General features: G+C 35.8%; 1 protein-coding gene across 15 annotated transcripts in view; it reads left to right on the top strand.

Annotated features, from left to right (window-relative positions):
• The window catches only part of MPDZ (multiple PDZ domain crumbs cell polarity complex component), a 167,332-nt gene that overhangs the window by 107,434 nt on the left and 33,443 nt on the right, over positions 1-26,455 (top strand). For 6 of the 15 annotated variants that reach the window (XM_025433141.3, XM_025433140.3, XM_025433144.3 and 3 more), the window contains 6 exons: positions 5,611-5,715; positions 9,424-9,516; positions 17,418-17,595; positions 20,434-20,544; positions 25,035-25,133; positions 25,872-25,943. In XM_025433141.3, coding sequence (XP_025288926.1) covers positions 5,611-5,715; positions 9,424-9,516; positions 17,418-17,595; positions 20,434-20,544; positions 25,035-25,133; positions 25,872-25,943 — 658 coding nt within the window. The remainder of the gene's footprint in view (positions 1-5,610; positions 5,716-9,423; positions 9,517-17,417; positions 17,596-20,433; positions 20,545-25,034; positions 25,134-25,871; positions 25,944-26,455) is intronic. The other 9 variants (XM_025433143.3, XM_025433148.3, XM_025433150.3 and 6 more) reach the window with 6 other exon arrangements.

The raw sequence follows: 26,455 nt of genomic DNA, 5'->3' as shown, positions 1-26,455 counted from the left end.
CTCATGATCCAAGAGAATTCACCGGTATATTGGTAAAGTCTGACTGTAGATCATGTAAGATATTTTGTCAGGAAGTGCTTAAACTATCCCATAATCCCATAATGTGCTAAAAAAGCATGTTATATATGTGGCTTGGTTTTTTAAGTCACTCACTGAACATTTCTTGAGTCAACATAAAAATCAGTTCATGACTCTGTCACACCTCATCAATGTTATAGCTCGGCTTTTTTCTCTAGCATTATGCATTAAATACAAAGATTCAATGGTTAAGGGATAAAATAGTAAAATGAGAGCTCAGGAAAAAACTATTTACCTTAAATTGATGTAATGATTACTGTTAAGGGAAGCTTTGCTGTATTCATGTCATTTTACTGACTGCATTCTGTTTTATTCTTTTGCAAAGTATGTATTTCTAGGGCTTAGGTAAGAAAAAATATATTTACAATCCGTTTTTCGTTCTGCCATCAATAAAAAGCAGAAAAATGTATGGATGGATTTTGCCATCTTAGACAAAAGTAGCATTATTTAGGGGCAGAATTTCTTTAATGGGATTCCATAATTTTGCATGGCCTTGTGACTTATATAATGGAATATATCATTCCACCCTGTGACAGTTCCTTAATCAACTTAATAATGGGAGTCCAGATACATTGAAAATTTCAGTGCCTCGAAGAAAAAAGAGAAACTTTAAGAGCTTTCTTCACCACTTGCAGGCCAGTGCCCATTCCTCTAGCTTCAAAGGTGAATGATACAGACCCACATGGGGACTCTTTATTGCAAGGCTTTAAGCTTACATAGTTTAGATGTAGTATAAAACGCACATGGCCTGGTAACTGATCAATTTGATTTATTGCGTGATAATGCATGTCTTATGCTATGAGCACTGATGCAGGTTCCCTGCCCACTTTTTGGCACTGAGCACCAGAAACGGTGCTTGGTTATCTAGCCGTCCCCCTCAGTTCTAATGTACTGCAGCACTTAGAACTTGGTCACGAACTAAAACATTGTGACATTGATTTGGCATAATTTAGGCATCTTGTCAAGTCTAGGAAAGTTGTCAGGTACGTTTTCAAGCTCCCAAAGCCCTTTATCTCCTTTTATTCTTTCTATTGCTATTGTCATTTGCTTTGTTTGTTTTCCCACCTTCTGAGTCAGCATGAGGATGGACCCATTCGTGCTTACAGTAGCTTTATTTAGACTGTTAAGGATATCAGAGTGGTAACTTCATAAATTACTGCTTTAGGATCCCAGGAGTCAAAGGTAATATCTTAAATTTAAAAAAAGAAGGAAAATCCTGTACTCTCCCTCCTCTGGAAATCAGTTAGCCAATCAGCCACATTCTCACCTGTGTGTGGGCACACATATACAAACACACATATTCATAAACATACAAAACACATTGTTTTCTTCTCGAGTGTCCTACTAAGACTGATCCAGATGGTTATAGTTTGACTTACAGGGTAAATGGTAGAAAGAAATTCAAATCATATAATACTTTATCAGAAAAAGTGTGTTAAGTGTTAAAAACAAATAGCCATTAAGATTGACCAGGGCTGTGTAGTATGTTCATGCATTTTGCATGAAGTGTTTTGACCCTGTCCTTTTCTTATCACTAGCTTTTATGAAGCAGAAGGTTTAGAATTACCTTAAAAGCTCTGTGAATAATTCTCCCGAAAGTCATTCCATTACTCTGAATGGTACCATAACATTGCCTCTGGCCAATTAAGCTTTGTAGTCCTTACCTGGATCTAGGCTCCCTCCACAACTCTTCTTTGTCTCTTGTTATGAACCTAGCATACTGTGGTATGGTAGTGGAGGAGTGTATGGGGTGGGGGGAAGGGGGCTTAAAAAAAAAGACTAAATGGTTCAGTTACATAACTGATTGGTTTTAGAAAAGCATGCTTATTGAAGACAAAGCACTGAATTTCTTTTTTGCTGTTTGCAACAGATAGCAAGGAACTTTGTGTGTGAATTCATGCGTGCCTGGGTAGATAATTTGAGTTTCAGGAGTTCAAGAACAGCCAGTTTAAGTTCCAGGTTTCATTATTTTGTATGGAAAACCAGATGTGAAGCCTCACCAGAATGCATTCTGTTTCACTTCTCACTCCACCTTGCCAGGAGCTCTTATATTTCTGTAATAATAGCCAGGGTTTTGTGCTTAGCAGCAGCTGCTTCTAACATCTGCCAGATAATTACTGAGCTGAATCAGAATTCACCTGCCTTAACCTAAAGTGTGGGATGAATTCCTGATCAAGGAATAAAAGATTGATTGCAGTTACATTTTTCCATGCTTGTTAATAATCACTGCTATAGACACTAGTGAAGAGCAGATGCTTTTCTGGGGGAGGTGTAGATGGGGAGGGAGGTGGAAAGGGGAAAAAAAACAACCAGGAGCACCCACTTTTAACTACATATGTATGCATCTCACATTCCGCACAAGACATTGACATTTGTTAACACCATTGTAAAAAGATGCCGTGGCGTATGCTTCACATTCTAGATTTTCTACAGCACCTGCTGATGATCGAGCCCCCTTTTATGTGTGAGTATTGGTGATTCAAAAGCTCATTATGGCTGTGTGTTACAACTTGTCTGTGAAAACCATTTCATGCTTTTGTAACTTCCCATTGCAGGGAAAGATCCAGATATAGACTCAGTGTATACGTTTTGGCTTTCTTTTCTTCATTTATATGAGAATGTAAATCCCAACAGAACTATGAGATTGTTACATTTTCACATTGCGCTGATGATTGTGAACTCATTTGAAAATCATGTTTTCCAACTACTAAGCTTTCAGGCTTCTTTGTGGGGAATGATCCTGCCTGCACATGCAGGCGCGGTCTCTGGATTAACAGCCGGATCACATTTCAACATCACTAATGCAATTCTTTCTTCCTTCCACTCCATTTGTAACCAAAGGTTAGTTTACGTTTTAGAATATTTAATACAGTTCTCAAATAAGCTGTTTGGGTGTGTTTATTCAGTTCATAACTCATTTTTGGTGTCCTTTCTGTGATGCGGAGGTTTTGTGTGCCTTATAACCAGGTGGGTATTTGACTCGCTTTGCACATGCTGTTGCATTGTGGGAATCTCGTTCTGGTGTCCTCACTGTCTATATTGGGGTTATATTTGTGAAAACTTCTTTCTTTCCTCTTTCTTACTGTTATGTAAACTATCAGAAATATATTTGTAAAACTCCCTGTCTCCTACCCTTGATAAAAGGAAAAATTGGGGGCAAATATGGAGGAAAAATTTGGGGCAAATATGGAGGAAAATTTCATTTTTGGTATTGTTTGGGATAGAAACATTTTCTCCTTCTAAAAACATTTTTAAAATATAATACTTTGGACTGATTATTATTCTCTTTGCTTGTGTACTCTAGCTTCCCCCTCACCTCTTCCTGGCTTTAATTTATATGATTTTACCTTTACTGAATCTTCAGAAATAACACCAGTTTTCTATCTTTTTAAAGATTTTATTTTTTTCATTTATTTTAGAGAGCAAGAGAGACAGCACAAGCAGGGGGGAGAGGCAGAGGGAGAGGGAAAAGCAGACTCCCTACTGAACAGGCTTGGGCACCTTCTCAGGACCCCTGGGATCATGACCTAAGCCAAAGGCAGATCTTTAACTCACTGAGCCCCCCAGGCACCCCAATACCAGTTTTCTTGAGTGGGCTTCTTACTTTTAGGTTTATCTTTCTTTATCTTTGTATAAAATGGAATCAATCTTCCTGACATAATGTATTGTACATTTTTTACTCCTTATTTTGGGAAGAGAGGAAGGGGTAAATTCAAATTTACTATTCAATGTATTTTAACACCATAGAGAAGGTGGTTTTTTTTGGGGGGTGGGGGCCGGGGGCGAGGGGAGAGAAGGTGTCTTTATAGATGAATAAATTAAGTAGGGCCAGAATTAGAATGCGACTCTGTCTCCCATTTTACTCCTGAACCCTCTGAACTGAGCTTTCTGCTTTATTTTTTGGTCGTTGAGGTAAAAGTGTCATGAAGAGACTCCCCGGGGTCCACAGAGTCTGCCAGAGGGATCAGGTGTAACCAGGCTAGCTGATGCCCTCGTAAGGCACTGCTTTCTGTGTGTTTTATGCTACTCTGCTTACTATTAATAGCCTCATGAAAAGTGACATCCTTCTTGTGACTAAGGATATGGAGATTCGGTGGTGGTGATTTACCTTCCCATTATACTCTTGATGAGCAAATAGAGTTGTGTCTTCTGACTCCAAATGTAAGGGACCTCATAGAGTGAATGTTTTTTATGGAATAACCAATATATCTGAAATTGTTTATTTTCCTCACTCCGTAAATTATGCCACTGGTATAATTCTGATCTTATTATGACGTAAAAGGCAGTCCTTTTATCGGTGCCCTCCACTGCTAAGGTTTTATGTAGTCACTGTCTCTGTGGGTAAGTTTTGGATAACTGGTTTAACAGTCTTTATGATTTTTATATTGTGTAATTTTGATACATACTTTTTTTTTGGTTGCACAGTGTGCTGAACCAACTTGTAAGTCAGTGTTTCTCTTACCTAACTCTTCCTTAAATTGAAGATCTTGGGAGAGCCTACTTAACAAGTATATCAAGTTATGCAGCCTTTTATAGGACAACAGTAAACTTGAACTTTCAAATATCAGTTTCTAAACATTATAGCTGTAGTCACCACCTTGCTTAGTGCCTTCCACATTACAGGCATTCAGCCAGTACTCGTTGAATTACTAAGTGACCACTCAAGTGTAAACATCAGGCTTTTCTCTAAAACCAAAATAACTTATTATAGAGCTGCTACAAATTTGTAAGAGAGTCTTCCCATAAACTTATGATGGTTTAACTTCAGACTTTTGGGTTCATAGCCTGATAGAGCTGACATATAGTTGTTATATACTTGCTAGTACCCATAATTTATTATGTATTATGGAAGAATGTAAGGTAATGTGGGAGTGTTTTGGTATTGTATGTCTAATTTGTTCCTGCTAAGGAACCCAAAAGTCTTTGGATGAAATTAATGTTATTACCGATGGTTATTTTTCTAAGGATTAATATTTTTTTCTTAAGATTTCATTTATTTATTTATTTGAGAAAGGGAGAAGAGAGCATGAGCAGGGTTTGGGGCAGAGGGAGAGAGAGAAGGAGAAGCAGGTCCCCTGCTGAGCAGGGAGCCTTCACGAGGGGGTCTCCATCCCAGGACCCTGAGACCATGACCGGAGCCCAGGTAGATGCTTTACTGCCTGAGCCACTCAAGTGCCCCAGGATTAATAGATCTTTCTAAAAATTGCTATTAGTCTTCTCATTTGGAAATTGAAATAAGGCTGCTTTTTTCCTCCATGTGATTATTGATAAACACATAATTTATCAGCATTTTAAAGTTTAATTGTTTAAAATTTAAAGTAAGAAATTTAAACTTCAGTCTGTTATTTTTGCCTGTGGGATGCTTTAACCTTTCCAACCTTTCTCTGCTGAATAAGCTGGTTAAATGAGCTTTGTAAAAAGCAGGGATGAAGAGACAAGATAGTTTTATTTGTGAGCTATGGAATCTTTTCCTGTGAGGCAAGACTTTGCTTTCCTTTTTTTTTTTCCCTCACGGATTGTATTCTGTTCCAGAATTACTTATGTGCCTGCAGAACATTTGGAAGAGTTCAAAATCAGTTTGGGGCAACAGCCGGGAGGAGTAATGGCATTGGATGTTTTGTCTTCATATACTGGCAGGTAAGTGAAGCAGTAAACCTGCTGCAGTGAGCAAATGATGCAGCAAGCTGTAAAGAAGAGTTTTGATTCAAAGTCAAGGAGGACTAGAAATGAAAAAGAATGATTTCCTTTTCTCTCTTTCAAGATTAAAAAAGAAAATATTTACTGCAACCTCTCCACTACTTAAGAAATTATCATATAGGGGTGTCTTGTTGGCTCGGTGGTTGAGCATCTGCCTTTGGCTCAGGTCATGACCCTGGAGTTCTGGGATTGAGTCCTGCAGCAGGCTCCCCACAGAGAGCCTGCTTCTTCCTCTGCCTAAGTCTCTGCCTCTCTCTCTGTGTCTCTCATGAATAAATTTTAAAAAACCTTAAAGAAATTATCATATAGTGTGGAAGATACATGAAAATTCAAGTCAAGAAATTAAATTCATTTTAAGTTGTAATACTCTGTTTAGTATTTTGAACATACTGAGTTTTGAAAATTCACCTCAGATTTCAATATTATTTCATTAATTTACTGAGGCCTACAGTTTGTATGATACTGTATCATGTTTTTCCTCTCATAAATGTTTTCAAACATTCAGAAATTTTATTTTTTTATTAACATAAATGTAGATTCAGATACATTTTTAATGGTTATTTCTTTTTTGGAGAGCTGAGCATCTGTGTATACATGCATGGTAGGAAACAGTGCATGGCTTTTTAAAGGCTTTTGACGCAGAATTTATTAAGAATAGTTAATGCAGATAAAGGTTTTTTTTACCCCCTTAAGAAAGGCAGGAACTAAATTTTGATGCTACTGCTAACAGAGTTCAGCACAAGGAGAGAAATACTGTCAAATTGCTTTTCCATGAAGAATGAAGCATTTTATGCTCTCAGCCCTGGGCCTGTTTTTTTCAGTTCCATTAGCAACTGAGTACCAGATTTCTCCTTAAGCATGCTAGAGAAAAGATGGCTCTGCAAACATCCTGGGGTGTTCTCAGAAGAATTCCACCATTCCATAGGGGGTGTCAGAACATCCCAGAACACCCTGATGTCCGTGACTCCACAGGTATCTTGATATGGCATCACTGTTTCCTCTGTAAAGTGCTGATGACTACAGTAATATGGAAAGTGCTAGGGGAAGGGAAAGATATGTTATGTATTTAAGGGAAAGGATGTTACAGGCCTTGGGTCCTCATGAATTATACAGGAGAAGGAGTATTCACTTCACCAAGTACAGAGTTTAGCCATGCTCCTCTCTGAGCATGGAATTTCTGTCTCAGGCTTAATGGTATGAAATGATTGTAGCTTCCTGTCAAATTGATAAAAGCAGTAATTTCAGTATCCCCCTAAAATATTTCAAATAGCATAGACTATGCCAAGGTAACATTGTATTCCTATTAAGTTCTAAAGCTCTCAAAAGTAATTAGAGAAACAGCTACTTCAGCACTGCCTCCCTCCTAGCATAGAAAGGAGAATGGCCTGGACTGGACAGTGCAGTGATCACCTGCTTCACTGCAGAGAAAGTATATTTGCTTTTAGTATAACGGTCCTCAAAACAAAGCAATCTGCATTTTATAGAAGAGGAATCTATACCAGAGAGGTTAAGTAAATTGTCCAGGTTCCATGGCTAATAATTGGCAGAGCTAATATGAGAATATAAGCAGTCAGGTTCCATGTTCTTACCCTTTGGACTCAAAGAAAGAAATGCACAAGCCCAGTATAGAAATATGGGGCAGCATAGTATGGAAGCTGAGGCCTCCATTCATATTTTACCTCTGTCACTTCGCTGTGTTACTTTGTGCCAATGTCTGGTATATTAATGCAGATGTGTAGAGTGAGTTATTAGAGTTGATAGAAATGTCATTGGTAGTCAACAGTCAAATGGGTGCAAAGAAGTCTCACTCGTTCTTAGGCAGTTAGAGTTCAGGAGAAGAGAACTGATCCATTTTGCTCTTTGGAACACACAACACTTGAGTCCTGTAAACCACATTCTAAGTTGGATAAGGGATGATCAACACATTTACAGGAGCTTATCTGGGTTGATGAGAGGATTCATGGGTTCTAGAATCATTTGAAGAAAATGCGGTTTTTGTATCAGAGGATTCAGGATATGAGTCTTCTCATAGTTACAAAGACAGAAACTTGTGATCCAGTGTATCTGAGAGTCTCTCTGAGTAGCTCCCTCAGCTTGGACTTGGTAGATGAGAATCGCCCTTTCTCTATGACTATCACTGCATATTCTAGGAACTCACTCTAAGTCCTCATTGCTGTCTGTATTCCAGACCTTCTTTTGTCCTGTTCCCTCCAGCTGTGTTTCCCGAAGGTTGTCCTAGTGTTCACCTCTCTGCCCTCCTCTTCTGGAGGACAGCTTCCCTCAATTTATCTCGTCCTCACTCTGCTTCTTAACATCCTTTTTAATCCCCTTTTTTTGGAAAAAATAAAATAAAATAAAACCCCTTTTTTGGATCTATTCCCAGAAGTCTTGTCCCACGGTCATGCTTCAACTCTTGGGTTCCAGCCTCATTCAGAACCTTGTTCCTCACTTTGTACTGGAGAGGAATTTAAACATACAATAGTGGGTGGTATAGCTCAGCAGATAGATTTCCTCTGAATGGTTGAAAAGCAAAAGTCTAATATTTAGGTCAAAGGAAGAAGGACACATTCAAAGAGAGCCTGGACAGTTTGTTGCTTTCCAAAGATGTTGTGAAACATATTCAAACACAGATGAATTGTTGGATTTTGTGACTTCTCATCCCATCTTCACTCTAAAGGTTGACAGAGTTCAGTATTCCTGTCACTGGAGAATGGACCTAACTTGAGCGTATACTTTCTTTAGATTATTCAATTCCTATAAAAATCAATTGCAAACATTTATTAAATGATAATTTTATAGCCTTCTTTACTTTCAAAAGACATCTTTAGAAAACCTAGTTTAACTAACAGCACAAGGACACACCAGGATTGACTTAAGCATCCTCTGTTGCCCTTACAGTGTCACTCATTGATGCAGAGTATACCTTCAGAAAAACAAGACATTTAGCAATATGGTTATTTATAGTTTATTTTACAATTAGTTAACAGACTGGACACATTTTGTTACATGCCTGGCATTTGGCAAAATCTGAATTCCTACAGAAATTGGAAAGTGACCTTGAATACAGGGACATTGTTAACTGCTTCCTGAAAGAAGTATTCTTTGTGTCCCCTCTGGATGGACTGAAGCTGGAATTTCAGCATTTTCTGTCTTTCCTGAAGGGAAGACATTGGCCCATCCTTAGGAAGCAGAGATGCTAAATTTCTGCCTCACTTGATGATAAGTTCTTTCAAGGCAGGGATCAATCAGGGCTGTACAAAATTATAACCCACATGGTTCTTCTATCTTTTAATATATTGTGTTTAAGAAATACTTGTTGAAGATTTTTCCTTAAAATGCGGGCATTTTATCCCCTTCTTGTTCCTTTTCCTTATTCTTCCACGTTTCCTTGGGAAGGAAACAGACTACCGAACAACCTTACTATTCAGCTGTATCTCCAGACTAAATTATGTTAGACTGATTCTGATGTAAGGTTTTTATTTTCATTTGATCAGGTTTTCTTTCCCCCCTTAATGTGAAATTGGCCAAGTATGGTGAAAATATAAAGTAGTTCTGCATTTTTAGCAAATCGGTAATAAAATATATATATGAAAAACTTGCATGGTTTTACTAGGACTTTGGAGTATTCACTGTGTAAATTTTTGACAGAGACATTCCAGAACTACCAGAGCGAGAAGAAGGAGAGGGAGAAGAAAGTGAGCTTCAAAATGCAGCATACAGTAATTGGAACCAGCCCAGGCGGTAAGGACTATTTCTGTCTTCTGCCTAGTAAGTGTTTAAAGATAGGGAGGTGTGGTGTCATGTACTGGATTATGACTTGCTACTGTGACATAGGGCAAAGCTAAGTTTTAATATCCCTACCCTCCATTTCTTCAGGTGTGCGGTGGAGAAGACAATGTGTTATTATACAAGGTCTAAACTAACATGTATATATGAATTTGGCACAAAGGAGGGACTAAATAAAATTAACTAGAGAAAATTATGCATAAGTACTTGGAATGGATAATATTTTCTATAGAGTTCAATCTTAGGTATACCACCAAATGTTAATTTAAATTTTCTCTAGCATTTGTAGCATATATATTCAAAACGTGTGTGTGTATGTGTGTGTGTGTGTGTGTGTGTGTGTGTGTGTGTGTTTAAGCAGCTTGTTATCACAGCCCACAGTTATTTTAACCCATACTCTATCTGGAACCAATTTCATTTATAGTATAAAAGATAGCTTTCCTAAATATGTTCAGATATATCACTATGCATCAACTAAGGCATATTTTTGTGTTCATGCTGAGTAAAATCAAATTCAGTTTAATAGGAATTTATTGAGTCCTGATTACGGATGCAGATGGTTTTGTGAATAACAGAGAAGTATAAGACCTAAATCCTGCCCTCAAGGAAGTATAATATACTTGTACAGGCAAGATATAGAGAGACACAAAATAATTAAAAAAAATATAAGGTATTTTGCATTAAGTGTAGAATCTTAATCATCAATGGATATCCCCTCTAAACAGATCTACAGGTAACCATCATAATGGTTTCTTGCTCTTAGGAAACACTTAATATGTATTCTACAATGAATACATAAAATACTCAAGAGAGAAAAATTTCTACTCTGCAGAGATGTAATAGAGTTTGATGATTTTCCTTGCTTACATTTAAACATTTTTAGGGTGAGCCCTATTCAAAGTATAGAAAACATTTTATGTTGCTTTCACAAAAAACAGTAAGCATTTATAGCCATTTAAAATGACTTTTTGGGCATCCCTGGGTGGCTCAGTGCTATAGCGCCTACCTTCGACCCAGGGTGTGATCCTGGAGACGGGATTGAGTCCCACATCAGGCTCGCTGCATGGAGCCTGCTTTTCCCTCTGCCTGTCTCTGCCTCTCTCTCTCTCTCTTTCTGTCTCTCATGAATAAATAAATAAAATCTTTTAAAAAAATAAAATGACTTTTTGATTGGAATTCTTTAAAAAGCTATTTAGCCTTCTTAAATCAAGGTCTCTCTACATCATCACTTGTACTGAGAATGAATATAAATTCTGAACCTGTGGCAGAAAATAGATTATGTTGTTTCTTATTTATATGAAGATAAAGAAAAAAGTAAGTTAGATGAAATTATTTTGTAGATGATGATCATAGTGATAAACTTTAATTTAGTTTAATTTAGTTGGAGGACAGTAATCACAGGCAAAGAAAAAGGTTTGTCAGTTTTAATAATGCTGTTGGAGAAAAAGTAGATTTTAGAAGACAATGTGCAAAATGGTTGGAGTCCAGAAGAGCCATATTAGAATTCTAACTTTGACGCTTTTTAAAATAAATTTCTTCGTCTTTGCTAGGTCTGTTACTTCATCTGTAAAATGAGATTAATAATAGAATCTTAAATTTGGAAAACTCAATGTGATAATGCATGTAAAACTTTTAGCATGGTTCTTAATGCAGAGTGAGCTCTCAAGTCAGTGGTTGGCCTGGTCGATAATCACCACATCACTAATAACTAAGCAAATATTTTGAAAATGTTGGACACAGGAATCATTTTGAAATTTTATTGTTAGGAAAAAGCTAGGTGTAGCTTCTGAACTGGAAGATTTTTATACTTTTAGCCTCAATTTTAGTTTTTACATCAGCCTGAGATATCTCTAAAGGTGGTAACTACCTTATAGAGAGAATATGTCTGGAACTTCCAGAAATCTTAAAGAAGATACCCGGCACTCACTAACAAAGGTACTTCTTTGGGAAAAGTTCACAGAAATGTATGAAGAGCTCACCAAAATAAACAGACTGTTAGTAAATGAGCAAGTGTTATGAATGTGCTTGACAACATGGGAAACATGATGGGACACTCATTTATATTGTTAAAAGAAGTTTACTTTGTGTGGAAATAGAGAATATTTTTTAGCAAAGCATAGATTTTAAGATCATAAATAAGCTGTTATTCTTATTTTGCCTGTGATTTTCATTTACAGAATTGGTAGCAATACTGTATATATCATTTTCTAGCTTGTTACTTTTCTCTCTGTCAGGTGTTTTGAACATCTATCATGTTGATACTTCATTCAGTGTAATTGTTGCAGTGATTTTCAATATATGAATATACACCATTTATTCCCAGGCCAATATTTGAGTACTTAACATTTACTTACTGCTGTAATGATTTTATGCAGTAAATATATTTATTTTCTTATGTATGTGTATGAGAATTTATCTGGGCATGTACCCATAAGAAGAATTGTTGGCTCACAGATTTAAATGTATTATTTACTTTATCAGAAGTTGTCAACTTGCTTTTAAAGGTGGCTGTTCCAATTTCTACTTCAATTCTCAAAATATGGAAGTTCCCTTTTTCCCCACATCCTTGTTACCATGTCATATGATCATTGAAACAAGTTTTTGTCAATCTCATAGTTAGAAAATGGTATCTGGTCTTAATAAACAATGTATACGCAAAGCAGGATTAAGGTGGTGGGGTGCACAGTTTCTCACATCTCATGTGGATTGAATTTTATATCTTGCTTACATTGCTTCAGTAATAATAATCCCAGTCATCATAATAAGAGTAATAAGAGATTGTTTGCTCACTATATGCCAAAGCTTCATTTTGCACTTTGCATACATTCATTAATTTAATCCTCACAGTGAACTCCAATAGAGAGAGACTTACCAGCTCCATTTCATAGCTGAGGAACGGAAGAGAGAGACTAAATTAAGTTGTAGAGGGTCACACAATTATTAAGTAGCAAAAATCAGGACATGAACCCAAGGACTCCGTTCAGAGCTCAAGCAGCCTGGCCTCGGAGCTCTTTTACTTTGCTTTTATGAATTTCATTCCTTATAAGCCTGTGTATAGGGTTCAAGAAAGGCTGCCGTTTTGCCATACAACTAGCTTTGGACATGTTCTATAGAATTTTTCTTTTATAGGTCTCCTTTTTCTGCCCATGGAATGTTTACCATGTTTTGTTCAGTGAGTGAGTCTGGTTCCTCAGCACTGTGGTCACTTTAGCAGCTCTGTTTTTGTGTTTAAGGAGTCACAGCCTTTCTTCTAGAGAGTACACTGTATTTGAAAGCACTTTGCTCTCGGCCAGACCCTATGTAGGTGTACAGAGCTATTATCCAAAGGTGGTTTAAACTCTGTGCCTCTTCCCTTTGTAAAATGGGGCTAATAAGAGTATCCATCTCCTAGGAATGGTGTGAGAATTAAATGAAAGATTGTGGAACTCACCTAGAGAATAATGCTGAGCACATGATAAGCTCTTAAGGAGTATTTGCTGCTATTATTTATTATTTAAGAAATTATAAGAACCACTTTCCAATTCACCCTAATTGCAAAGAATCCTAGGAGACATTTTCTTTCATTCTTTTATTTTTTCCCCTTTTTAAGAGGGTTAAGTAGTCCCATGTATGTATTCTGAATTCTTAAATGTTTACTACAAATGGCTCAATTTACTGACTTCTTTGCTTTGCCATGTTATCTTAGGAACTGCTTTAAGAAACAAGGAAGGACTTTGGTTCTTGTCTTTCACAGAATTCACAGAGTGGAGAAAATGTTGAATATGATTTTAACTAGTTTAGACTATTCACGCAAACATTATTAAGATTCAGGAACATGGTGATATCCTTTCAAACCAAACAGATAAGAGTGGATTACAGATTTTTAATAAGGGAAAATATGCTGAACTCAGGTGCCTCCATCTGACCAGGATTTTCATCTCCCTCCACCCCTGGTACTCTTTTATCCCTGGCCTTTTCTTACTGGAACATCCCTCACCCCATAGTAATCCTTACTTCAATCTTTTCCTCTCTTCTGGGAGCTCCTCACATGGAGGCATGTTTGGACTATACTTTCTTCTTCTGTTTAATGTCCAACATTGTCTCCCTTTCTAGCACAGAGCAGATTATAGTCTCATTTCCTCGGATCTCTTTGCTAAGTGTCTCTACTCTTTTACTCTCAGCCAGACGCCTCACTGCAAATGACCTTAGTCATATAACCTAGTCTTTTCATAAGACGTGAACTTAATGCATTCATAGCTCTTCAGAGCTATATGAAGTTATTAAATATGAGTGTCCGTGTGTATTACTTGGGTAGAGGAAGTGCATTCAAGGCAGAGGCAGTAGCAAGCACCAAGGCCCCAAACCAGGAGAACATGCCTGATGAACTTAAGGAATAACAAGAAGATGCTAAAAAAAAAAAAAAAAAAAAAAAAGAAGATGCTGTGGTAGTTGGAGTGGAAAAAAGAAGGCAGAGAATTATGGGAGATGAGTTTAGGGAGATGGTGGTAGGATCAGATCATGCAGAATATCATCAGCCACGGCTTTCCATGCCCTGACCATTATTAGTTCCCAGGTCTGCCTTTGGCAAAGAAGACTTCTGTAGAGATCAGTTTCTGACATGGTGTGTGCAGGAATGTTTTTTCCTTGATTTGATTTCCAAGCTTAGACATTACCATATGTTCAAGAGTAGTTGAATTTTTTGATTATTTAATGTCTGCCATAATAGAGCTCCTGGAAAATGGTGCTTTTATATTGGTCCACGTCCTAGCCTGGAGTGTGAGTCCAGTATTTACTCATAACCAATCACTTCAGGAATACATTAGTGTTGATCAGACCCTAGAAAACACATAATTGGGAAACTATTTAAAATAGTTTTGTTTTACTACTGATTAAAACTTAATAAATTGACAAAATTGGCAAAAAAATAACTTCTATCACATTTTATTATAGTGAGTTTTTAAAAATTTAGGCATAATTTTTGACCATCATTCTACTTTCATTTTATTGAGAAATAATTGAACATACATCACTGTAAAAGTTTAAAGCATATAACATGTTGCTTTGATTTTACATATATTATAGAAAGATTATCACAGTAGGTTTCAGGTCTTATATTTAAGTCCTTAATCCAAGTTAATTTCTGTAAGTAGTGTAAAATATGGGTCACCTTCATTCCTTTCCATGTAAATATTGAGTTACCTGAAAACTGTTTATTGAAGAGACTATCTTTTCTCCATTGAGTATTCTTGTCTTCTTTGTCAAATATTATTTACTTATATTCTTGGGTTTATTTCTGAGCTCTTGATTCTGTCCATTGGTCTATGTGTCTGTTTTATGCCAGTACTATACTGTCTTGATGACTGTAACTTTGTAGAATAGCTTGAAATCAGGAAGACTGATGACTCCTGCTTTGTTCTTTTTTTTCCCCTTGGGATTTCTTTCACTATTAAGAATCTTTTGTGTTCCTGTATAAATTTTGGCAATACTTTTTCTTTAAAATACCTTTGGGGGCAGCCCGGTTTAGCGTTTGCCTTCGGTGCAGGGCGTGATCCTGGAGTCCCTGGATCGAGTCCCACATCGGGCTCCCTGCATGGAGACTGCTTCTCCCTCTGCCTGTGTCTCTGCCTTGCTCTCTCTCTGTGTCTCTTATGAATAAATAAATAAAATCTTAAAAATAAAATAAAATAAAAATACCTTTGGAATCTTGATTGGAAATTGCATTGTATCTGTAGATGGCTTTTGATAGTATTCATGTTTTAGCAATATTCTTCCAATCCATGAACACAGGATATTTTCCATTTATTTATGTCTTCTCTGATTTATTTTATCTGTGTGTTGTTTTCATAGGAGAGATATTTCACTTCCTTAAGTGTATTACTATTTTATTATTTTTGATGCTACTGTAAATGAGATCAGTTTTTTTCCAGAAACTTTATCGTTTATGTAGAGAAATGCTACTTATTTTTAAATGTTAATTTTCTATCCCACAACTTTATTGAGTTCATTGATTATATCTTACAGTCTTTTAGCTGAGTTTTTAGGATTTTTTTATATATGAAATTATGTTATCTACAAATAGAGACAATTTTACTTCTTCCTTTCCAGTTCTGATACTTTTTATATTTATTTTTCTTGCCTGATTGCTCTGGCTAGCCTTTCCAGTACTATGTTGAATAGGTGTGGTGAAAGTGGGCACCTTTGTCTTCTTAATCTTAGAGGAAAAGCTTTCATCCTTTCACACTATTGAGTATGATGTTAGCTGTAGTCTTGCTATATATGGTATATGGTCTTTATAATGTTGAGATATGTTCCTTCTATGCCTAATTTGTTAGAGTTTTTATCATGAACTGATGTCAGATTTTGTCAAATGCTTTCTTTCTTTATTGAAATGCTGATATGATTCTTTTATTTGGTTCTGGTAATGTGATTTATCACATTGCTTGATTTGCCTAAGTTGTACCATTCCTGCATCCCAGGGATAAATCCTGCTTAATCATGGTGAGTGGTCCTTTTAATGAGCCGTAGAAATCAATTTGCTAGTATTCAATTGAGAATTTTTGCATACAGATTCACTCAGCGGTATTACGATATTGTCTACTATAGTTTTCTTTTCTAAAAGTGACCTTTTCTGGTTTTGGTATGAGGATAATCTTCTACAGTGAGTTTGGGTGTTCCTTCATCTTCGATTTTTGGAAGCATTTTAGAAAGATTGGTGTTTATTATTTAAGAGATTAGTAAAATTTACGAATGAAGGCATCTGGTTCTGAACTTTTCTTTGATTTCTTTGTTGGTTACTGATTCCAACTCCTTACTAGTAATTGATCAATTCAGATTTTCTATTTCTTCCTCTTCAGTGTCTGTAAGTTGTATGTTTCTAAGAATTACTCCATTTCTTCTAGGTTGTCCTGTTTGTTGGTGTATAGTTGTTCATAATAGCCTCTTATCCTTTGAACTTCTGCGATATCAATTGTGATAACTTATTTTTCATTCATAATTTTTTCGATTTGGCCCCTTTTTATTTGGTTAGTGTAGCTAAGGGTCTATCAGTTTTGCTTATCTTTTCAAGGAATAAACTCCTGATTTGGTTAATCTTTTCTTTTACTTGTCTGTTCTCCATTTATTTCTGCTGTCATCTTTACTCTCACTTTCCTTCTGCTGAAATTGGAGTCATTTCTTTTTTTTTTTTTTTTTTTAGTTCCTTAAGGGATAGACTTAGGTTGCTTCTTTGGAATCTTTGTAGTCTCTAAATGTTGTGATATATGCTATGAATTTCCCTCTCAGAATTGCTTTTGTTTCATCCCATAAGTTCTACTATGTTGTTTCCATTTTCATTTGTCTCAAGAAACTTTGTACCATTCTCCTTTCTGTCTCTATGGATTTGACTATTCTAGGTATTTAAGTTCAGTTGTATTGTTTTTGTCCTTTATTTCATGTAACTGGCTTATTTCACTTAATATTTTCAAGGTTCATCTGTGTTGTAACATGTATCAGATTTTCTCCCTTTCTAAGGCTAAGTCATATTACATATATATGCCATTTTGTTTATCCAGTCATCTTTAGATGGACACTTGGGTTGCTTCCACGTTTTGGAGAAATGTCTATGTAATTCCTCTGCCCATTTTAAAATCAGATTGTTTATTTTTTAATATTGATTTTTGGTGTTATCTTTATATTCTGAATATTAATCCCTGTGAGTTGCCTTTTCACTTTATTGATAGTATTTTTTTATTAACAAAAACTTTTAATTTTGTTGAAGTCTAATTGTCTTTTGTTGCCTATGTTTTTGGTGTCCTATCCAAAAATCATTGCAAAACCTGGTGTTATTAAGCTTATCCCATAGAAGCTTTCTTATAAGAGTTATTTTTTTTTCTTTATAGAGTTGAACTTTGGAGAGAACCAAGCAAATCCTTGGGCATCAGCATTGTTGGTGGAAGAGGCATGGGGAGTCGTCTAAGCAACGGTGAAGTGATGAGGGGCATTTTCATCAAACATGTTCTTGACGATAGTCCAGCTGGCAAAAATGGAACCTTGAAACCTGGAGATAGAATAGTAGAGGTACCCTCTAGTGAGCTTTCTGTGCCAAAGTTCTTCACCTGTTCCATCCTCTTTAATAAGGGAATAATCATCTTTACATTGGTCACTTGACCGAATATGAAAGTAAAATGTGTTTGTTGTTAAAGCATTTCTTTCTTATATGTCCCATTTCATCCATAGTTTTTTTCTTCAGTGCATGGTGACATTATATATCTTGATTCAGAGACTGATATTTGGAGGTATAACCAACATTGGCCCTGAGTTAAAATAATGAAGTTCTGTTTGAAAGAACAAAACCAATTTCTTGAAGAAAAAAAATGAACTGTTTGAAATTATGTATGCATACACAAAATATATCATAACTAAGTTCTCTAACGAGGTTTTATTTCAAGAAATTCTTTGTTGTCATGATCATTGTAGATTAACATTGTCATTTCATTGTAGATTAACTTTATTGGATAAAATTGTTTTCCAAGTTAGTCTTTTTGATAAATCTTTTATGCTAATTTGCTTGATTATCTCTTATGTAAATGCTCCCACCCCCACAGTCCAGGTTCAGTATTTCCTCCTTCTTCTGAGTGCTGTGCCCATTCATTACTGAGGAGAGAGAGAGAGAGAGAGAGAGAGAGAGAGAGAGAGAGAGAATGTATGTGTGTGTTTACACCTTCATGTATGTGTAACTTTGGTATGTGCAAGAGAAGTATTTAGTCAAAATGTTCCTAATCTCTTAATTCAAAACAAAGTATGATATTTTAAATAGACTGTTCTCCCAGGGTCACTACTCATTTACTCAGCAAATATTTCTGGAGCAGCTGTTGCATTCCAGATGCTATGACAGGCTCTGGGCATTTTGCAGTAAACAAGGCACCATGCCTGCCTGTCAAGTGTGACAGACTTAACAAGTAATCAAGTCACTTTAGAACCGTGTGGTAAATTATTTGATTTAGTTTTAGTTAAGAGAGTAGAGGCAGGGTACCTGACCCAGTTTTACTAAGTTGTCAGGATTTATAGAGGAGAGTAAAAGAGACAGCTTCCCAGTAGAAACCAACCACTTTATTACGATAAGGACCATTACATTTAGTTTATACAAGTGATTGTCTCTCATTTTCTAAATCCGTATAACTTACCATTAAAATGCATTAATTGTGTAGAAGAAGGTTATAACATCTGAACCACAATTGTAAAATGAACATTTTTAGGATTTATTTATTTAGTCCTTAATGGTTGATTGTCTGTGAGAGCTGAAGAGGGAAGAGGATTGAGACTTGGGAGGACAGAAGGGCCAAGTCTGTTTGGTCTTGTTTTTTCCACCAGCCGTTTATAAGGAAGAATGATGGGCTTGGCTTGTTCTCTCTTCCTGCTTCCTTGTCTCTCATTAGAGGATATCTTAGCCCCTTTTTAAAGAACTCTTTTTTCACTCGGCTACTATCTAAAGTTCCCAATTTCAGATTATCACAGGGCAGTTTATTTTATGGATAATTAACTGTTAAATACCTTTAGCCTAGGGAGGAAAAAGTAAGAACTATTTATAATTCTTTCTAGAAAGGATTGATCATAGTTTTTACCAAAATGTTATTTAAATGTATTGAGGGAGTTAAAGCATTCCTTTCAAATTGAAGAAAAAAGTATTTTTGTGTGTGTTGTAAAGTATTGTGTGAAGTTTAGCAGTGGTTTATTGAAGGCTATTATGTATGGGAGTAAGTAAGAAAGCCTTAGGCCTCTGTAATCCTGGGTTTTCTGAAACCTATCTTTGCCAAGTTTGTGAAAGTGTATTTATACTAGACAAGTAGAAACCTACAAGGTATTCCATTCTAAGGATACAGTTCTTTGGACTGGAGCAAAGATATTTAATGTCCTATTAAATGTTTCCACAAATGGAGTATATAGTAGATGTGAATACTAACTTTTATTCTACAAAAAATGAAAGGCATTTTTAATATGCACTGAAATGCATATTACATTATCTAAGTATCAGCCCGGGGGAGGTTTTCATTTGCATGGGTATAATTCTTTCAAAGGTGATAATGTTCTATGCAGAGATCTGATAATGATTTTCTTTTCCAGAATTGTGTATATTTCCAATCTTGCTATTCTGTTGTGTATACCATATTTTGGTAATTGGAAATGATAAATGATGATAGTATCCTATAGTTTTCTGGCAGGATTAGCATTTGGCCTTCAAACTGTTTTCCTTCCTATTCATATATAGTACATAAGCTGAGCTGATCATCACCCAGGCAATCCAGGGTCAATAAAAAGTTACAAAATAACATTCATTTTCAAGCTATTTATAAAAGAATTACTAACAAGCACAAGTTCTTGGCTTCCAGCTCCTGTCGTGTCTACTACAAAGATTTTTCTGCAAAACTAATCTTGCCATAACCTGATTTTTCTGAACATCAGAATTTTGTTTTTAACTTGAAGCTTCTCTAAACAGAGAGAAACACACAAAACATCGCCCACTCATTTCCCAGACTAGTCTATAATGAATCAGGAGAAAATTTGTACAGTGACTTTCATGATGAAGTCATTGCTGCAAGGCAGTTCCCCTCTATTATTTCTTTAATGATTTTGATTTATTAAAGGAACAGTTGCTAGTATAAGGAAAGTAGAAGCAGAGCCTTCATTTCAACTGATTATTGTTTCAGTTGACTATGGGAGATGGAAATCAGGGTTCAGAATAAGAGACGGCAAGTTTGCCAGACAGATGAGAAAGGTCTGGAGTCTCACAAGTAGTCTCAATTATTTTTGATCAGATTTTCTGGGAGCCTCACACAGGATCCTCAAAACTCCAGATCCACAAATTGTTCTGTTGTTTTGTAGCTTCTTGAAATGTTAAGCTGAGGCCTTCCATTGCAGGTGGATGGAATGGACCTCAGAGATGCAAGCCATGAGCAAGCTGTGGAAGCCATTCGGAAAGCAGGCAACCCCGTAGTCTTTATGGTACAGAGCATTATAAACAGACCAAGGGTAAGCGAACACAAAGGGCAAGGTAGGCAAATCCAAACAATGTTCAACTTGGAATCTAATGTATCGAGGGCCAAGTTGTCTCTAGGAACAGGTATCCAGTCTTGAAATCTCAGGAGACGTGTTAAAATTTTATATATATTTTTTTAAATTGAGCTGTCCTGAAAGTCCCTTCTACCTGTTTAATAAACACTTCAAGTCTATTGAAAGCACACAGAAGTAGGATTTATTGGTGGCCATAGGTATCTAGATAGATAATTATTAGTACTCACTGTATATATATATATAAGTTGTTAGGAGGAATGTGATATAATCACTTAGCTTACTAGTGTGTGACCTCTGAGTTCCTGAGAAGCCAGAGATTACATTTTCTTTATACGTATATCCTCTAGATAGAATTCCCAGCTTATGCAATTGCACGACCACCTGTGAATATCTTCAATGTATTTGTCCCACTGAACATTGTACATAGTGGAAATTTAAGCAGTATGTTTAAATATGCGTGATTTCATAACTGCTGCTTCCCAATCATGATCGCCGTCTAGCTCTTCATCACTAGACAGCCCCTGGTGGAGACAGAAACCTACTAGCCCATTTTATCATCAGTCATGACAAGTCAAATGGCTTTAAAAATATTTTTAAAAGTACAGTGAATGCGTTTAAGGAATGTTGATGGAGAAGACACTAAATAAGTCTTTGTATATTTGATATACTCTAATGATTCTGAAGATGAAAATTACTCCAAGATTAAACTTTTTTTTTTTTTACTATTCCTTCTTTATATCTCAGTAAAAAAAGATTATTTTCACATGCAACACTTCATAAACATATTTGGGCCACATACCTCTTGAAAACTTTTTCCAAAACATACATGTTTACTGAAAAGTTTGGGCATCATTTCAGGAGCTTCCTAGATTTCCTGAAACTTACAGAGGTTCTACTTCTGGATTTTAGTCAAAACAAAACAAAACAACTGCTGTTATACTGATTGTCTTTGAAGTACCTGCTCATTAGCTTTGAGGGTTGGTTGTCTTTAAAAGGAAAATGTGAACATATGTGAGGGAAGTTAACAGAACCATCTAAAACTTTAATATATACAATTATTTTATAATTTATCATTTCAAAATTAAGAATATAAGACATCTGTGCTCAAATGATAGAAAGAGAGTAGCAGGACAGCTCTGTAGACCAGTAAAAGTAACTTGTTAGTGTGCTATGCAAGGAATTCAAAGTGACCAAATTTATCCTGTTGGTCCTTCCTTTGTTATCAAGACAGGTGTAGCTCTGGTCTGGGTTCACTGTAAGAAATGAATCTAGTAGTTCTTAATGTAAGCAGTTATCTTCACATCTGCCGTTTTTAATCATTCAGTTGTTTATTGTTAGGTAATAATTATCCATTCAGATGAGAAAATCTGCCAAATGGTCGGGCTGCATCATGCTGCATTCTCTTCAAATGATATTCAGTTTGTTTAAATAACTACAAATCCTTCCACATTTGTTTCCATTTATGTGTCAAACAGATACAGCACTATGGTGTTGGTGAATGGCTGTTTCAGTTAAAACTATTTTGTGTGTGTGTGGGTGGGTTTTATTCCTTTTGTTTTATTTTTAATTTCCACCTTTTATATCATGTAGGACAATACTGTAAACTGCTGAATAGGATTCTTCATAGTACTTTTAAAAACTTAAACTACAACATTTCTTTCAATGCCAGTCACTTTCTAATGAGCTGGGAAGACTTTCTCATAGACTTGGAAAACATTCCTGTCTTACTTTCTGAGGTATAATGACACTTGAGTTTATAGAAATCATTCTGGGAGAAATCTTGTCTAGAGTGACATGTTTAGTCAAGATACATGTGACAGGATTCGAGATGTGCTACCTCCAGATAGGACACCCTGGCATATTGAATATTTTAAACTGAAATAATTTAGGAAAAGACAGGTGCTGGAAGGACTCTGAGATCCCCCCCTTCTCCCCTGGAGCAGGTCATAAAAACCCTCATGTGAGAGGTCCCCTCCCCGTACCTGGAGGAAAAGAACATCCTTACCTCCAGAGATGCAGGGGCCTGGGTAAGGATCTGAATGAATGCTAAGTTTGCCCATTTCCCCACTTAGCTCATACTCTTTTGTCCTATTGAGTTTCCCTGTCTTTCCACTCTTCAGCAAACCTAGTGTCAAAATAGTCATATTTAACCATTTCTTCAGGTCTTCATTATCTTATGAAGGCTCTGTGTCACATAAAAGTTAACATTAAATCAGTATAGATACTTTTCTCATGTTAATCTGTTTTTTATTACAGAGATCCAGCTGAGAACCTAAGATGAATAGAGGAAAGATATTTTTCCTCCTCTACATATGCATTCAGCTTTGGGAAATCAGAATTACTTTTGCATTTCAAATGAGATATATGTACTCTATTTTCAGTGATTTACTTCCTTATGAAAGAATCATGTCTTGAGTAATCTAAAGGAAAAAACTCACAAATACATAAGAGTCTCTTAGTGGGAAATGTTTTATTTGTAGGTGCAATAAAACTTCAAAAAAATCTTATATATAGGCTGAAAAGACAGTCCCTTTAGCACATAAACTATTTGAGAATCAGAACTTCCCAGAGCTGAGAATAATAATAGTAAATTCCATACTTACTGATTTATTCCTGACAGTTCCATCAGTTGGACCACATTTCATACCAAAGGGTAGGCCCTATTCATGTGGGCCAGAGAATGTTTTTGTCTTCCTTGTGCTTCTTAGTTAATAATACTTCCATTCCTATCAGCCCTTCGAATTATAAACAGGAATTTCATCGATTTTTTAATAAGAAATGTGGCCTGTTTCTATAAATCTCTTCATAATAATAGATCTACCACTTCATTTGCTGTGCTCATGCTGTACTTTTATACTTTGCTATCAGGGCCAAATTCTAATCCTCTAAGAGTTGGACATTGAAACAAATAAAAAAAAGCAAAATAAAAAAACTAGAGCTCTCTCTAAATATTCCATTTCCAATATTCATTCCATTGGCATTATGGTTTTTATTTTCTTTATCGTTCTATAGAATTACAAAGGAAATGTAAAGCCTAAAAATTCCATGTATGAGGATTGGAAATAATTTCCACCTTCCATAGCATTGAGTTATTTTGCCTAAAATATGTTTTTAATCTCTGCCTAGTCATTTTTTCCACCTTAATAAATGGTCCTGTTCCTTGGCATTTGTGATCTTTTCTTTTGTAAAGTAGGAGTTGACATTTAAACTGAAAAGCAGAGAGAAAGTTGAGATGAGCAGAAATGTCATTGTGCCCATTTCTTTTTCCCATCTTCCCTCTGTAGGAAAAACATTGCAAGAAGAGCAGATTGAAAGGGTAATGTGGCATAAGCTTTAGTGCAGGCATACTGAGGATAGAGTCTTTCCAGAGTGTTCTCCCAGACAGGGTGGTGTCACATGACAACCTCTCCCTACTCTTGATGCTTGCCAGTAGGACTTTTTTATAGACAGAAGTAACACAAACATTTAATTGGAGCCAAAATGAATTTTAAATGTCTGCAATTTCCCCTGAAAGATGTAGTCAATAAAAGAAAAAGATAGCGGGTATGAAAAGAAGGAGAAGAATTTATTGTGCTGAGGAAATTACTTTCCTATTTTTTTTAAACTATGAAAATGCTAAATTCTATCTGGCAGTCATCCTGCCTTTAATATGTATATTCAACTCCAATAGTCCTAGCGCAGGGCATATCTCAAGCAAGCCACAAAATCTATGAGAAACAATCTAAGGCAGGACCCTCAGATATATTCAAAGCCTCATAATTCCCCCTAATATGGGAACTTTTATAGGAAAATAAATCAGTGTTTCTACCTCCACAGAAAGTGGACAGAAATAGAGAATACCACTGAACAGTGGTTCATTTCTTTAAAATTGTTGATTTCATTTTTTTAAAAAATGAAAAACTGTTGATCTGAAGCAACCTTAATCTCTAGCCTGAGTATGAAAATTTTCTTTCCTGGGAAACAAGATAAAAGAATCATGAAGGTTACCAGTGATAGCAGACAAATGTTTAATTTGCATTCAGGAACAGATAGACCATCTTTTTATTTTTACCAAAAAAAAGCATCATTTGCTTTTAAATATAAACAAAAAAACGTTTATGGTTTTAATTTTGAAACTGTTTATTGTTCTGCATGGAACATAGATTAATATAGAAAGTGGGCAAAATTTATGTGTGTATGTCTGTGATAGTGAAAATAAAAGAAATTTGGTATCAATTTCACAAACTCATTTCCTCCATAGTTTATGGCCAGGTTGAGATTCAGGTGTAGATCCAGGTCACTGGAGGTAAACCTTTAGTTCTAGACTGTTTAATATGATGTTGTTATTAGTTACTAGATCTGACAGGATCTGGTTTCACACTGTTATTTCAATCAGTACTTTGTTCTTAAAACTGAGTTGTGTTAAATACATTTCTTTTGCGCTCAGCGCCTCTTATGTTTCCTTTTAGAAATCCCCTTTGCCTTCCTTGCCGCACAACCTTTACCCTAAGTACAACTTCAGCAGCACTAACCCATTTGCTGATTCTCTACAATTCAACGCTGACAAGGTTGGATAATGCCATTGTCTTGCCATTGCTTTTTGCAAATGTTTCGTTCTTTGTTACTATGCCTTTGTCCTAGTTCACTGTTTACTAAATTTGGGCAGGAAAGAAAAAAAAAAAAAACAACTGTGTGTTTGGAGTGGGCATGCAAATCCTTTCTTAAGCACATTTTTTTTTGCCAGAGCATATTCATTTTTATGAAATTAGATGGCCTTCCTGAACAGTAAGGGAGAATCGTGAGTCCAGTGCCTTTCCTGTATTTGGTTGTGAGTTAAATTTTCTGATATGTAAATTTTTGTTAATTGCCAAATACGTGAACTACTTTCACACAAGATTGATTTAAAGCCTTGTATTCGTTTAAGTCCTTCTCAGACTTATACAAGGTGGTCCTAAAAAAAGACCTTCTGTGTGTTAATCTCTCTACAAATAATTGTGTATATGCAGGAGTGTGTTGAATATTCATAAATTGAATGTCCATGTAAATATCTGAATCAGGAAACATGTAACTGTTTCATTGCTTGGTAAACCTATACTTGGATGGACTCATATTTTGATGAAATTTCAAGCCCAAAATTGAAACAGAAACTTACAAGAACTTGTATATTATAATTTGATCGTGATAAGGAAGAAAGCTTTCAACAATTTCCAGAAGCATTTTATGAATATTCATTGGATTTTCATGTTGTTGTAATATGGATAACCAAAGATTCTGTATCTGAAGGAATATGTTTTCTGTTACTGTAGGAATTACAGAATTCAAGTAGAGTTACCTTCCGTTGTTCCCCAACTAACCCTTTTGCTCCCACACCATTTAAGGTTTGTCTCAGTGTGAAATTTTCGTGAATCAGTAGGTGTGTTACAGTGTGCTATGTGTGTATGTTATACATGTGTGCATACATGGCATGGAGTGATTTCAAATGCACTTTGCATTTTTTTTTTCTTTTTTGCCAATGAAGGCTAGCTGATCTTCGTTAAAGAGTTATATTTTCACGAAAAAATCTTAAGAAGTGTCAACAACAAGCTAATTACATGATTTTGTTGAGAATGAAGGTTTCAGGAGTAGTAAAATAGAACACCTAATTGCCCCTTTGTAAATACAGGCTTGTATTTGTTTTATGATTAATCAGTAATGTTAGGACACTATTTCAGTTTACCCACAATATGAAAACGTTGTGCCTAAGTAAGGTCCTGAGCAATTTTTTAGACTGGCAGATTTTGTTTTTTGTTGTTGTTGTTGTTGTTTTGTAAATGGCAGCTGAGGAAAGTTATGAAGCAAGATCTCTTACATTTGCATCCATAAATTTATTAAAATTATGGGAAGTTTAAAG

Source organism: Canis lupus, chromosome 11 (genome assembly GCF_003254725.2).
Source record: "Canis lupus dingo isolate Sandy chromosome 11, ASM325472v2, whole genome shotgun sequence".
Taxonomy (NCBI): domain Eukaryota; kingdom Metazoa; phylum Chordata; class Mammalia; order Carnivora; family Canidae; genus Canis; species Canis lupus.
This window is presented reverse-complemented; position numbering and strand designations above follow the sequence as displayed.